At 39.4% G+C, this 14,524-nt stretch overlaps 2 protein-coding genes across 3 annotated transcripts in view; one reads left to right on the forward strand and one right to left on the reverse strand.

Annotated features, from left to right (window-relative positions):
* The window catches only part of LOC139608315 (A disintegrin and metalloproteinase with thrombospondin motifs 14), a 47,380-nt gene extending 43,280 nt beyond the window's left edge, over positions 1 to 4,100 (forward strand). For both annotated transcript variants that reach the window (XM_071461937.1, XM_071461938.1), the window contains exons 20-22: positions 523 to 652; positions 1,678 to 1,782; positions 1,906 to 4,100. In XM_071461937.1, coding sequence (XP_071318038.1) covers positions 523 to 652; positions 1,678 to 1,782; positions 1,906 to 2,468 — 798 coding nt within the window. In that variant the 3' untranslated portion in view covers positions 2,469 to 4,100. The remainder of the gene's footprint in view (positions 1 to 522; positions 653 to 1,677; positions 1,783 to 1,905) is intronic.
* A 351-nt stretch (positions 4,101 to 4,451) lies between these two features.
* Positions 4,452 to 7,860, reverse strand: star2 (steroidogenic acute regulatory protein 2). The gene is made up of 7 exons (XM_071461946.1): positions 7,714 to 7,860; positions 7,491 to 7,598; positions 7,268 to 7,404; positions 6,995 to 7,153; positions 6,509 to 6,696; positions 5,779 to 5,872; positions 4,452 to 4,904 (listed from the first exon to the last, which is right to left on the reverse strand). Exons 1-7 carry the CDS (start codon positions 7,775 to 7,777, stop codon positions 4,800 to 4,802), a joined length of 855 nt encoding a protein of 284 aa, XP_071318047.1. The 5' UTR covers positions 7,778 to 7,860; the 3' UTR covers positions 4,452 to 4,799.
* Between the last annotated feature and the right edge of the window lie 6,664 nt (positions 7,861 to 14,524).

Below are 14,524 nucleotides of genomic sequence, written 5' to 3' on the forward strand. Positions count from 1 at the left end.
ACTTGTGCTCATACAAAGAGGATTTTGTTTATTGTAAACTGCAGAGGGCATTGTCTTCTACAGCAGGAAAAACAGCACCAGTTGCACATGTGTACATAAAGCCAGAGTGAATATCGATTTAAACTGATTTTCTTTCTTATGAAAACAGTCCAGGTCCTTTTAAGTGAAACTGAAGACCCAAAAATAAAATGAGCTTATGCCAAAAATATAAAAAGTCCTCAAACTATAGAAAGATGTCAAAACATTGAAGGGTGAGTGAATATTCTCTCATAAAACAAAAGGACTGTTGTTGTTGCTCACGGGGTAAACATGTCATTGTGGTCTACATGATCAAACACAAGTGAACTGTTTGGATGCATGTGTCAAGATTAAACTGGCACATGTGGAAGACCTGATTGTGGCTGTCATGAGTTTGGAAGCTAAATATACTAAAAGTCTATGACACTACAGTAATGGTCTAGTACATTTCCTATAGCTTCAACTTGTGTGTGTGTATGTTTGTCTGTGGTGGTTGTGTGTTAGTGCTCAGTGACCTGTGGCGAAGGAATCCAGCAAAGGCAGGTGGTTTGCAAGGCCAGCGACAACACCATCGGAGAATGTGAGGGCGAGAAGCCGGAAACAGTCCTCATTTGTGAACTAAGTCCTTGTCCAGGTAAGATACAAGCACATGTCATTAGGAAACAGAGTTGATCATTTTACCTGATGACCGGTTTGCTATTGAAGAAACTGGGTCTGCGTGATCAAGTCATTTCTGTTTTGTGATGAATGCAGAAAGACTGACTGTCAAGAACTGGGGCAAAGATTTGTATGTTTCTTTGGAAGAACATGTGGGTGGTTTATGTGCATCCTGCACATTTAGTCACAACCCCCTGGCAATAGACTTAAGCAAGGCCAAATAAGGATACCTCACTTAGCATATAATGACCTTCTGACTCAGAGGTAATCTTAAAGGCTGAACATGTGGCCACACGATACATGTAAGTGCCTCATGAACATGAGCAGAGTTTGGACAGAACTAACTGCAGAGTTTATCCACAGAGAAACAATAAACTTACATCAGCAATGACAAAAGTTGGCACAACAGGCCCAAATTGTAGGCTAATCACCCAGGGACACCATTTACATAAACATTATGTCACTGACTACATTTTCTGGCTGTACAATGAATCACGCCAGCTGTTTTAACTGCACTTTGTCCTTAATGCTTTTTTTCAGTCCAGCTCTCGTTCTGAATAGCTGCCTCTTTTATTTGCCTTTTCCCTTGTCTGTTTCTGGTACATTTGTACTTTTTGTACAGCACTTTGTGATTTTGTATCTGTGAGAGGTTCTCGACAAATGAAATTCACTTACTTACTTTCTTAATGTACTAAAGGACAAAGAACTGCCTGAAAGATATTTCAGCTTCTTTTTCAAACCATTTCTGCATTGATGCCCTCGTGCAGCTTTCATCATGTTGTTTCCTTTCCAAAGAGCTGAAAGCCACCACAGGTTGTTCCCTGTGTTCTGTAAATAGCTCCAGCCTTTATTATAGGTCTCTTAACAACACAGCTCTGTTTTCCTAAAGTAGCAAGAGGTTGTCAAGAAGTTCTCTTGGGTCTTGTGGCTCCTTTTTTAACATGTTATTTAGGAATATTTTTTAGCCTAATTTTGTCCTGTTTTTGCTGTCATACCCTCCAGGACAGCCAGTGTCTCTCACTGTTGATACAATGGGGAACTCCACAGTAAAAGATGAAGCTACACACCAAAGGGTTCCTGACAACCCTGTCCACAAAATTTCTTCAAGTAAGTTGATATGTAATTTGTTTCAGAAATCAATCATGTTGATCAAAACTTAAACATCTACAGTAGAAGTGTTTTTTTCTTCAGTTCCGCTCTTTGTGATGTCTTTTCTCTTGTTATTACTAGATGAGCCATGTCTTGGGGATAAATCGATTTTCTGTCAAATGGAGGTTCTTGCTCGGTATTGTTCCATCCCTGGATATAATAAGCTTTGTTGTGAGTCTTGCAACAAGAAAGAAAACCTCGCCACTCATGCTCCCGACCTCCAAAACACAGTGGCCTCAGCAGTACCTGAGCTCTCCATACCTTCTCAGCCTTCATCACCCAAGGCTTCTCTGTCTGCTACGACACAGAGCCCGCCCCAAACCACTAAAGCCATCAGCAGACGGCTACGGTCCACTGCACCAGCGCCAACCACCGCGACCGCTGCTGAAGCCTCGCCATCCACAGGTGCTGCTCTGCCCCAGGTTCCCACCAGCGACTCCTTCCTCACAGCTGGGAAGGGAGACTCAGGCCCGGGGCCCCTTCTACCTCCAGGGCCACCACGGCCCACAGCAGACTCCAGTGGAGGTGCCTCTAAAGAGCACAGTCCAAACAGCACTTTAGGCCCAGTCGCTGCCAGGTCAAGAAGGGACGATTTAGGATCCGAGAGGGACTCGACTCATAGAACCCTGTCAGCTCAGAACTAATGAACAGTGAGCGATGTAGTGAACCTGCTGCTCAGTGAGACGGTCTCATACATCAGCTCACCATTTTGCAGCATCTGATAGACTTGCAGTCTTGCTGCAGATATTTTCTTTTTTTGAAGATTTTTTTTTTTCCATGCCAGTGAACTGACCAGCGATGGTTACCTCATCAAATCTCCAGAGTGATCAGCCTCGCTCTGCCCTCTGTGCTTCAAAAATGAAACGGAAGAAAAAAAAAAAAAGTTGTCAAAACGAAGGTGCTGTAAACTAAAATGACTACAAGACGTGTTCAAAATGTGATGACTGCATTGCTACATTCATGTTTTTATCTGTGTACAGTTGTGTAAGCCTGTTTTTTCAAGTGCATTAGAACTACTATTGAACTGGTATTGTGAACATGAGGAAAGGCCATGGATTTGGAGGAGCACGTGTCACCATGGAGTCTTAAGTGTGCCGACAAAATACCTATAGACCTTGGCAGTGTCGGTTAGAATCGATACATAAATTCATATATTTCAAAAGCTATTTTATCTTTACTAATTAAATTGAAATTGAAATAATGCACTAAAAGTCTGTTCTAGATTTTAAAGAAAAACTTTTTATCCTTGTTTTTTTCTTCAATAGTAAAAATAATAATTAATTAAAATTACAAATTTAATAGGAACTGCAAAAATAATTTAAAAAAAGGTTATAAATTTGATTTTTTGTCTTTACATTTTTAATGAGGCTTCATCCACAGACAAGACTAGACAAGACAAGCACAGACAAACCAAGCAAATTAATGTTGACATCTTCTTTTGCTGCTAACCAGCTGAAGCGCTGCACAGAAGTGCTAGGTGAATGCATCAGCCACAACTCGTTTTTACATGTTTAGCTCTCTCCCCCTGCTTCCAGTATTTATGCTAAACTAAGCTAGCCAGCTGCTAGCACTACAAACAGATATGAGAGTGGTGTCAATCTTATCATCTAACTCTCAGGAAGAAAGTGAGTGAATGTATTTGGCAAATGTAATTTTTTTTTTGTATTATTCAAATGCTAATTTAATTATAAATGTGTATAAATAGTTTTTAAATAACTGATCAGTTCTTAAGTTGATAATAATAAAACACTTGCTAAGCCTATAATTATTCTATTGGCACACTCCAGGCTTCATAGTCATCATTCCTGGCAGGGAGTTTCATGGTGTCTCTGTCCCCGGTGCTTTTTTTTTGTCCACATCCAACGTACTGGTGAAAATCCTCACTGATGAGAGGTGAGAATAATCCCCACTGTAGCATGCCCTCTGTCTGCCTTTGTGGAAGTCAGTTACTTACGCTTTAAAAACAAAAAGATTTCGGAAAAAAAAAAAAACACATTATGATATTTTTTGTAACTGATATATTTTTCAGATAATAATGTATATAGTGTAAATTTCAAGTTATGAAAAGTTGTCTTTTTCAATTGGAAAAAACAGGCGATGCTGTAAGTCTACAGACTGGTTGGTCATACTGTTACACCATTCCTGCATTGCAGTTCGTAACATCATTATGTTTATTGTATAGTTCTTGTATATACATACGTGAATGAAAGCTTTAAATGTTAATATTTATTGAATTTTTAAGTGGTATGGAGAACAAAGTAAAAGACATTTGAAACTACTGAGATTCTTGTTATTTCACTTTCGCTATTTAGGCTCCATTTACTGTTTTTTTAATAGATGTTTTATTTGATTTGAGCTTCTTTCTTACTCGCCTTCCCTCTAGAGGGGGACGTGCACGACTATGTGAAAAACATTTGTAACAGCTACTGTAATTGAGTGCCCCTAAATCTGTCCTTACAGACCTCAGATCAAAATCTTCCCTTCACAGTTTTCTTCAGTCTATACTGAGTTGTTGATTTATTGTATACGAACGGAGAAGAGCCACCTGTAATGTAGTGTTGCTATTGGTGTGGTATTCAAAATCCTTACACTGATCAAGGGATGAAGTGACTCAGGCAAAAAAAATGCACATTTAAGCACTTTATTAATTTTGTCTAGTCATATGCAGAGTGTAGTTAGTCATGTGTGATGACTCCAAATCATAAAATCATGATGAGGTTTGAGTGGCACACTTGACATTGTTCCTATTATAAGCCAGCTTCCTTCTGCCAGGCTGGTCCTGGCTGCTGACACTGGTCTCTGCCAGCTCTGCTCTGCAGAGTGTCGTAGCAGAGCTTCTGCCACAGGCAGCGTTTCTGCACCCGCTGAAAGGGCAGTGTTCTGCCGAGCCGCAGGACTGTCACCGTGCCTCCGTCTCCCAGTTGTCCCCTGTGTTGACAGGGTGCTGCTGCCATATGGGTGTCACACAGACTCAGTCAGCCCAGGGTAGCGCTTGCTGTGAGACGTTTACGGAGGTATCTGGTGAAAGCCAGCTGTTCTTTGGGCAAAGCCTGATCAACAATGGACTGTGGCAGCCAGCCCTGAGAACAAAGTTATCTTAGTTAAGTCCTGGTAAACAAAGGAGCTTGAACATCCACCTGCTGTACCCAAATAGAGTTCCCTATGGACAATATGCATTTAAGTCTCAAGCACATTAGTATGCAGTATTACAGTATGCTCATATCAGTAACTGTAATGCCACACTAAGAACACAACAGTTATGTGAAAATAATAATGACAATAAGAAAAATACTTGTTTGACAAAATAATATTGAGTGAAGGCCCACTAACTGGATATAAACATGCTGCAAAAAATAACATTTAGAATAATAACAATAATGTACCAGAACACACACACGTACACACACACACTCTCTCTCTCTCTCTCTCTCTCACACACACACACACACACACACACACACACACACACACACACACACACACAGTACATGTATATATGTATGTATGGATATATGGATATATACTGTGTCTATATATACCTACACCTATGATATATACCAAGTGTTAAGTCAGCTTATTCACTGTAAAGCACCAGCTCCTCATTCATCACTTGACACCCTGTTGCTGACTGATAGTGCTGTTTACCCCCTCTACACCTCAGCCTCATCAGGTCTGGTTCCTTATCTCAGTTGCCAGCATACATAATTATAACTCTATATTCTTTTTCTGTAGCTACTCCTTATCTCTAAATTTGTGTATTCACTATCACAGTGATTTGTGTCTGCTGTGTTCCGTCCTATTGATCCTGGGAGAATATGAACAAGGTGCTCACTGAAAGCATCTTAAAGAGTGGATCCAGATCATGACATATGAATATTGTGAATAATGAATATTGCACACACTGGAGTCTGCTGATGTTTTTCCTTTTCCTATTTCCTATATACATGAATTTACCTTCACGTCCATATTAAGCAGCCATGTGAAGCGGCTTCTCCTTGTGTCCCCATCCACGGCCTGTATGACAATGCAGCCTGGTCCATCCTCGGCTCTGTACACATGTAAACATTAGCTCATTAGTATTCAACCAAGGATTGATTATATATTATTATGGATTAGTTGCTTGTCCATAATAATAGGGACAAATGAAATTAAAATTTACCATGACCTAATGTTAAATACATCATTGCTACGAGTTTGACTCTTGGGACCCTTACAGAAATGTAATATAGTCTCAATTATTGGCAAAACTGCTGAAATTTACAATTATTCAGCCAAGTATCACAAATATAATGGCTATAAAAACATGCTTTTATCGTAATTGATTGTTCTATTCATCTATCTTCACATCCTCCAAACTCCTCAAACTGTGACGTCTGTCTAATAAAACATTTTTTATCTAAAACACAAGATATGACTGCAGATAAGTCAGGCCACTGATATTATGCTTCTATGCTGTGCACATTACAACAGACTGTCATAAGAAATTAAACTGTCAGAGCAAATAATAACACTGGATTTGTTGCTGTAGACTCAAAGATGTTTTTCCATTTGGGTCTGACATCTGGGAGACTGAGAGTGCCTTGCTCAGACACTGTATATTATGAGAAAAAGTTAAATGAAGCTGTCGAATATATTTTAACACATTATGATTACTTGCTGCCTGGTCTGCAGATGATCCTCCTACCTCACGAAGCCCTCCTGAGGTGGGAAAGAGTCCAGCTGAATCGCTGCTCCTCCGAGATAAACGATGGACTTATGTTTGCAACTGTGTCTGACACTCAGGAAATCTCTTTGCCCAATCAGATTTCCTACTATCTTCTTGGCTGAAACTTCGTGAGTGACAATCGTTTCAGGTCCAACATGCTTCAGAACCTGCAACAAGAGACGCAAATATCAAAATCAGTTTGCAAAACACCCCTCGGACTGCAGGACAGAACTGCAACTACATTTGTCAATGAATTATGGCTTTCAACAGAAATGTGCAGACAACAAGAGCTTCATGAAGTAAAAGAAGTCTAATCTGAGTTTATATAACTGAACATTTTCTAAATCTGGGTTTCTCATATAGTATCTGTGTGTCGTATTTTTATGGGTTATAGTTTCACAGTTGATGAAACATCCAATTATTTGCAGCAGCCTCTTGTGAACTGCTGAAAGGGCAGCAGCTCACTTTGATATGCTGTATGCTTGGGTTCCACTGGTGCATCTCCTCCACTCTGACAAACAGGAGGTCGTAGAGCTCATCCAAGCTGGCCTCCAGCACCGCCTCCAGCCTGAAGACCTTCCTAGCCCCCGGCATTACTTTGCTATAGATCACATCCCCGTTGCTCTGGAAAGCAGCAACAAACAAGCAGACGTATGTAAGTGTTAGCAAAATGGTCACACTGGGACACGTGAGGACACTTGAACCCTGGAGGACGCATTTTTTTCAGTCGGTCGTTACCTTTGTAATCTCAGCCTTCCATCCTTCTTTGTCCTCCAACATGCTGAGAGCCTTCCTCATTGCTTCCTGACCTTGTTGTACATAGAACAGCTGATCTTCTTTCACTGGCACGAGGTTTACATTTTCTGGTTTGTGCTCTGCAAAATGTTCTTTGTTATATTTCAACAACTACACTTTAAGAAAATGCATCAAATCCAACAGAATGATGGGGGTTTTTTTTTACCATTATAATTTAAACCAGTATGTGTTCTCAGGTGATGCTGGATTTGTCCCCATTGCTGCAGGTGCGTGATCTCCTGGCCTATCAGTGCCACAGCTGTGCGTTGAAGTCCTGCATGATTGAACAGTTACGAGATGAAAAAAAAAAAAAAAAAAAAAAAAAAAAAGCTTTAGGGTCAGAATTGCTGCATATGCATTAAAAAAGCAACAAAGAGAAAAGTGTTTACCTGCCATGCTCCTCAGATGTGGGTAGGAGATTCCACAGCAGAGCTTTACAACAGCAGGCAGCATACTGACTGTCTTTGGCAGTGACAGCAAAGTAACCAAGTGAGACTCTGGTCTTTATATGGCCTGTGAAGGACGCTCCACTGAGATAAGGGCCAGAGAAGAAGATAGGAGCTGTTCTGAATTTTGTTTCGAAGGCCACACTTGACAGTTTAGTAACTAAAACATAACATTGGATGCAAGGAGAGAGGGGGGGCTAATAGTCACAGTTTACTGCATTTGTGTGAATTTTAAATAACAATTCTAAAATGTAAACTACAAAGAATGTCCAAATTTCAGAGACTGTCATATAGGATAGCAGCTCAAATCAAAGCAATCCTACTTTAGACAAACGTATAATAACAACTGAGGAGAAGGTGTAAACCAAGTGCAACCAACGGTCTAATACAAATAATGATCTATTTTCTGGATAGCTCTGAATCAAAGACTGCATGAAGTAGATAATGACAAGCTACTTGAGAGCAGAGAGTAGTTAATGTGTGATTAGTCCCTGTAAATGTGAACAATAACACTTGTGAAAAAATTGTTCTGCAAGAAAAATCTGCCAGCCCGGTTTTAATAGATAGTGAGACTAGCCGAAACCATATTTACTGGGCTGTGCCTGCTGTGCTATCTCTTGCTAGCTATGTTAGATACACTCTGCAAAAGTTACCTGACGCAAAATTCATATTTTACAGTTTCATGTGTCTCAAGGTTTTTATTTTTAATTAAACCGTGTATTTCATTTGATTACAATGCAAGAAAACATGAATTTCAAGCTTGTTTTAAAAACCTGGACTAGCATATAATGCTAGTGAAGTTACTACGCATACGTTTCTTGTCCAGTCAGAAACATGCTTTTTCTTTTTTTACTCAAAGCTGTTATATCCTCAAACCAGAATGGAGAATGAGGGTGACATGTGCAGAACTTTTATAGTTAAATAGTCTGTTGAAGAGACCTCAAACATAACAACCAAAGCCTATATCCACATATGCTGCTTCATTGTCTGCATTGTCTGGCAAACTGCATTTTGTTGTACCGCTAGGCTAATTTTTTGCACTACAGTGATAATAAGCCTGAATCTAATGTAATCTAATACCTCAGTCCAACATCAAAATGAAATCCCAGCAGTCTATGAAGAGAGTGTGAAGGATACATGCAAAACTAGAGGCAGAAACTATGATTTATGTTTTGATTTCATTTGATATTGATTTATTCACCCATCCCTGAACTGACCTCCTTTCCATTTAGAATCCATCTTCAACCTGACTGGAATCTCTTTGGAATCTGGGGAGATAAAAAACAAAAAACATATCTACTTTCAACTGCATCCTCTCACTCTGGCAGAGCTCCACCTTTCTCTCTTCATATGATTTCAGTTACATTAGTGAGGTATGTGTTGTGTGTGTGTGTGTGTGTGTGTGTGTGTGTGTGTGTGTGTGTGTGTGAAGGCGGATTACTGTCATATCAGTGAAATATTTGGTAGCAGGCCAGTGCCTCCCTCTCCACTCAATGCTGCCTTGCAGAAGCGTTGCTGATAGAGCACCAGGAGACAGCTGCCTCTTATCGCCTGGAGCCAACAGGTGTCCTTGGGAGAAGGATTCATGACGTGAATGCTGAACTTCACCTGCTGACCAGGCCAGCTGATCTCAAATCGCGGTCACACCACCAGGGACGAGACAAGGCAAGGACTTATTTGCCAACAGCAAGGAAGTGTCTGTGGCCTCTGATGCCACCAGGATGCACAACATGAACTTGCTAATTGTTCCCAAAATGGGCTTTTATTATCATTTGTGTGATGAAGTGTGTATAGAGCAGGAAGTTCTGGCACTGTATCAGGACACTGAAAGTTGTCCATAAAGTGCTGGTCAACTAGAAATGTTGCTATTTTTAAAATTGAGTTTACTTCATTGTCATGTCATCTGGAAGTTTCGCTGCAGATGTGTACAGCACTAAACACATCTTCTCTGTGTGTAGCAATTCTGGGAACAATCAAATGGCTGTTGCTGACCTCAGAGTTCAAGTGGGTTTGTACAGCAGCAGATGTATTTTGGTCCTGAACCATTTTGACATGTGAACGATCATCAACCTTATTTCACCTCTAAAGGCCATTGAGGAAATTTCCTGATTTACAATGTTAAAAAAAAGTGTTAAGAGTAAAGAGTTAAAAAAAAAAAGAAAAAAAAGTGTTAAATAACAGCAGATAAATCAAGCTTGAAGAATTAAGGATGTAAGTAATGCATAAAACTAAATTGTTTAGAGGAAACCAAACTACACAGACCAGCAAGTTAGTGATCTGCTCACATAGACTAAACAAGGAGCATTATTTAGCAGAAGATGTGCTAAACATTCGTCCCTGATGGGACTCGAGCTGCCGTTTTCTGAGAGCCTTTCAGGAGGCCTGGGAAAAGGCCATTACACCTGTAAGTAAAGGCACTGATTCATTTTTAATAAATCTTTTTGTACATTTGTACATTAGTCTTTCTTCTTTGGAAGCAAATATAATTATTTTGGTCACAGTGTATGTTTTGAAAATGCACAAACAATCCATCCATGTGCATACTGATTGATACATGTACATATGTAAAAGGAGTGGTAATGAATGCTGAATGAGAGCCACACTGCAGTCTGCCTTCAGCTTTAAACGAGACTCAGTTTGACCTTTTGCTGCACTTCTCTAGTTGTGTGCTGTTAATTTGTGCGCATGTCATTAGCAGCTAAAAGCGATACATAAACTCATGCTTTGTTCAGTCTTTTGTTGACAGGAATAAGTTAGACATTTGCAATTTACAAGGCAGTCTCTCTCTCTCTCGCTCTCTCTCTCTCTCTCTCTCTCTCTCATTCATCACACTTATCTCTTGAGCTGTTTATTCCTGTGTGGTACTTAAGCAGCAGCATTGTGCGTGTAAGAAAAATGCAGGTGTAAACAGTACTAACGATACACGTGGGACATAAATGATGATGAATGGGACATATTTGGAGACATGGTGTTTCTTTTGTGTTTACAGCATCAATAGTGTTCTCTTGCTCTTTTGTCATGTAATGTTACAATATGTATCACAGAACCTTTTATACACAAAATGAAACTCAAGGGAAACAGAAGCAAGTCTAGTATAAGATCAATAACATCAATATATTTCAGCCGGACGCGCTTCCCTCTCAGTCGTCTGTCTGGAGTAATCATCCTGTAATTGTTTGAAGCTTTTTAGATTTGTGATGGCATTTTCAATTAAAGTTGGTGAATAGTTGTTTGGAATACTTTGATGCAAAGGGTGGAAGGAAATGCACCTGTTCCAGGGTGAAGACAGTGTGTAACAGATCTGTCTGTTAACCCCTTTGTACTGACACAATGCATTCACTCAGTCTGGATCTCGTCAAGGTTTTTCTCAGTCTAGCTGTCTCAATAGGCAGCTAACAACTGTATACTGTGCATGAAAAACACAGTTAGATTTCAAACTTGTTGGGGGCATTGAATCCACGTCACTCCTGTAAATTAAGTTTCATGGAGTTTGGTAAATTACCTGAGATTGAACTGATCTCTTCTGACATGTATACAGTTCATAATGCTTTTGTTCCCGCTCTAATGATTCAAATGAGAGTTTTTAAGTGGCTCAGTGATATTTCTTATGCTTTGTTTTGTTTTGTTTTGCCTTTTGCTCAAATTAAGTGGAAAAATCTAGTGAGCTGTGATTATCGTTGGTTATTTTTACAAGCTTCTGTCCTTCTACCACTGTCATTGTTTAAAGATGTGCAATTAAGGCAATTCAGGCAATTCAGTTCTTGTTGGTTGGACTGTCACTGTCCGATATTATATTTATTTTTTTAAAGATTCAAATCTCTTTTACACATGCACAATTTTTGAATTTCTAAACTAAAAGTGGGAGTAAGTTGAAAAAAGTCCTTCAGGGAGGGTAACCACTGGCTCAATTTCAATCTAGCCTTACACGATGTATCTCACTAGAGTGGGAAGTGGGTGCTGTGGGGTCTGCAGCTCCCCTTCTGGCCAGAGGTAAACTCAGTGCAAATATTATACCTTGATAATAATTTCTGATTAAACAAATAACTTTAACAGTTTCTGTTCAAGTGTGTGAGGATGCATTATTCTGTAATGGTTCATGCATGGAAAAGCTAAAGGATTAGAGTAGTTATAACTGGCCACAAAGTAACATGAAATAGCATATGTCTTCACTTTAAATAGTCCAAAACTATAAAAATAAGGTCTAAGGAAAAGATACATGGTGTCCTGCGGTGACAGTGAGGCTGCACATGTTATCTGTGCACCCAGTGCTGCATTAAAGCGGTTTTCTTCTGCAAATCGCATCAATTTTTATGTTGTTGGCTCTCCGTTTCCTGTTGTGCACACAGTGTTTTCAGTCCATTTGTGAAAGCTCAGGCCTGTGTCCTTGTTCAGTTCAGTGAAGACTCATTTCCTCCTGGTTTAATGTGTGAGTGGTCATAGAAGTAGTTGCGATGGACATTTTATCTCTCCACATTCCTCGTCTGGTTTCTGTGGAAACAAATGGCTGGCGTCAACTGACAGACTACCTACCAGCAAGTTACCCCCCCGTCTCTCCTTACATTTATGCACTTGCATCGGAACACTGTGTTTGTCATTCAGATAACTGAATAATGCTCAGTTCAGCCAGGACTATGATTATCATAATTAGCAGATTCATGCCCAGTCGGGCTTCACCCTTTTTGGTTTCACTGTTTTTGTTCTGTCTTTATTTTATTACTCCTAAAGTTGTTCAGGCAAAGTTGTTCAGGCATTTCATTTTTTCATGCATTTTTGCCATTGTATTAACTCTCACTTTCACACTTTGGTCAATGTTGCACTATGTTCACACTGTATGGATTAATGTTGTGTCGGAAATCTCTTCCTTCACTTATTCACTACTCCCAATGTAATCGCCACTCAATAGTTATAATAATAATAACTACTGAATAATAATGAGCAGTTAAAGGCAGAAATCAACTGGAAACAAACAGATATTGTGATCCCTCTAAAACTAAATGTCAAAAGACAACTAATCTGGCAACCATTATAATCAGGCTTTATCTGTACAGTGTCTGCCCGTCCCAGGTATAGACTTCCTTTGCAACTTAAAGAATAACTGGTGATAGATATGTTTTTCTTAATCTCAACAAATCCAATGAAAAGACTTAACTGATCCTACCAACAAATACTTCCTGTTAGCTTAAGCCTGATAGATCTTATTCTTCTGTGCCTCCACTGATGTCTAAAAACTATACAAAACACATAATTGACACCCATAAATTACACTCATTATCACACAACCAGTGTGTAAATCTCCAGCTGAAAATAGCTCCTCACAAATTAATCAGATGAGAAAACCTTAAAATGTCATTATCTTGATCTTTACCTAGTTCTCTGACAGTAACACAGATTCACTAGTTATTTCATTTGTGCAAACACATGAAATAATTCCAGTCAGGCCTCACATGTGGCACAACTGAGTTATAATATTATCACTGATTTGAATTAATTTCTGTCTCACTCAGAGAGGGTTGCCCACTGGCATCAGGAAGCGGCTGTGCCAGACTGACGCTGATTACTCTGACATCCTCTCTATCCCTCTCATCTTTCTATTACCTGCTCAGAAATGTTTTCCGCACTGGAGGCACACACATTTCTCCTGTACAGCACTTTCTATATGGCACTTTAAGTAGGCTCTATTCAAGAATGTTTTGACCTCTGTTTCAAATTCTACAGCTCTTTTCATGATCGCGCTGCCTGGTTGGTATGGCAGATCCTCCATTAGCACCACCAGGCTGCAACAGCCACAGCTGATATTACATAACTCCTGTGGCCTTGATAGATTATGCAATATTATGTAATGCTTCTGAAAGAAAGTGACAGCAGTAAACTTTTATAATTTACAAAAACACGCTGAAAATCCTGTGTGCCGTTTTCCTTTCTGAGGGATTTAAAAAAATACTTAACTTTTTTTTTTCCAAGAAGTCATTTGCTGTACCATTCTCACTTAAATGGGAAATCAGATCATCTTAGTACACGCTCCTGCAGAACAAGAACATTGCACCCTTTTTACATTGTGACTGCTTGTCTCCTCAGTTTTACCATGTATATTTAAAGATGACTTTGTATTGTGTTACAGTAACTCAGTTACTTAAGTACATTTACTCAGATACTAATTAAGTACAAACTTGAGGTACTTTCCATTCTTCTTTATAATGCTACTTCATTTCTATGCTTTTTACTCCACTACATTGATTTGACCACTGTAGTTACTCTGCTATACTTACCCATGAGTGTTTTAAATAGTTAGCATTAGCTCCACCTCAGCTAACTACAACAGTAGAAAGCTGCTCACACATTTATACATACTTTTGATATTTTAAGTACATTTTGCTGATAATACTTTGGCACGTAGAATTTTTAATGCAGGACTTTTGCTTGTAATGATTGCAACTTTCACTTAAGTTACATATCTGAATACTTCTTGTCTCGCTGCAGTAGCTCCAGTACTTGTCATAATCTATGTAAAAAGGGGAAAATCTGTCTCTGCAGCTCACTTGCCATCCTTTATTGTTGTCATAGACTTCAGTTATCTCCTCCTCTTGCCTGTTTGCTCTGCAATGCAATAATCTGCTTTCACACCTGACTTTTTAAACACAACACTTCCCCAAACTGACTGTCACCATCATCAATATCTTGTTTTCTCCAGTCAATCTCATCATGACATCCATTACTTCCTACAGACGCTGGCGCTAATTTGTTTCATAATATGACA

Source organism: Trachinotus anak, unplaced genomic scaffold (assembly GCF_046630095.1).
Source record: "Trachinotus anak isolate AG129_WGS33_773 ecotype Australia unplaced genomic scaffold, CSIRO_AGI_Tana_v1 ptg000025l, whole genome shotgun sequence".
Taxonomy (NCBI): Eukaryota; Metazoa; Chordata; class Actinopteri; order Carangiformes; family Carangidae; genus Trachinotus; species Trachinotus anak.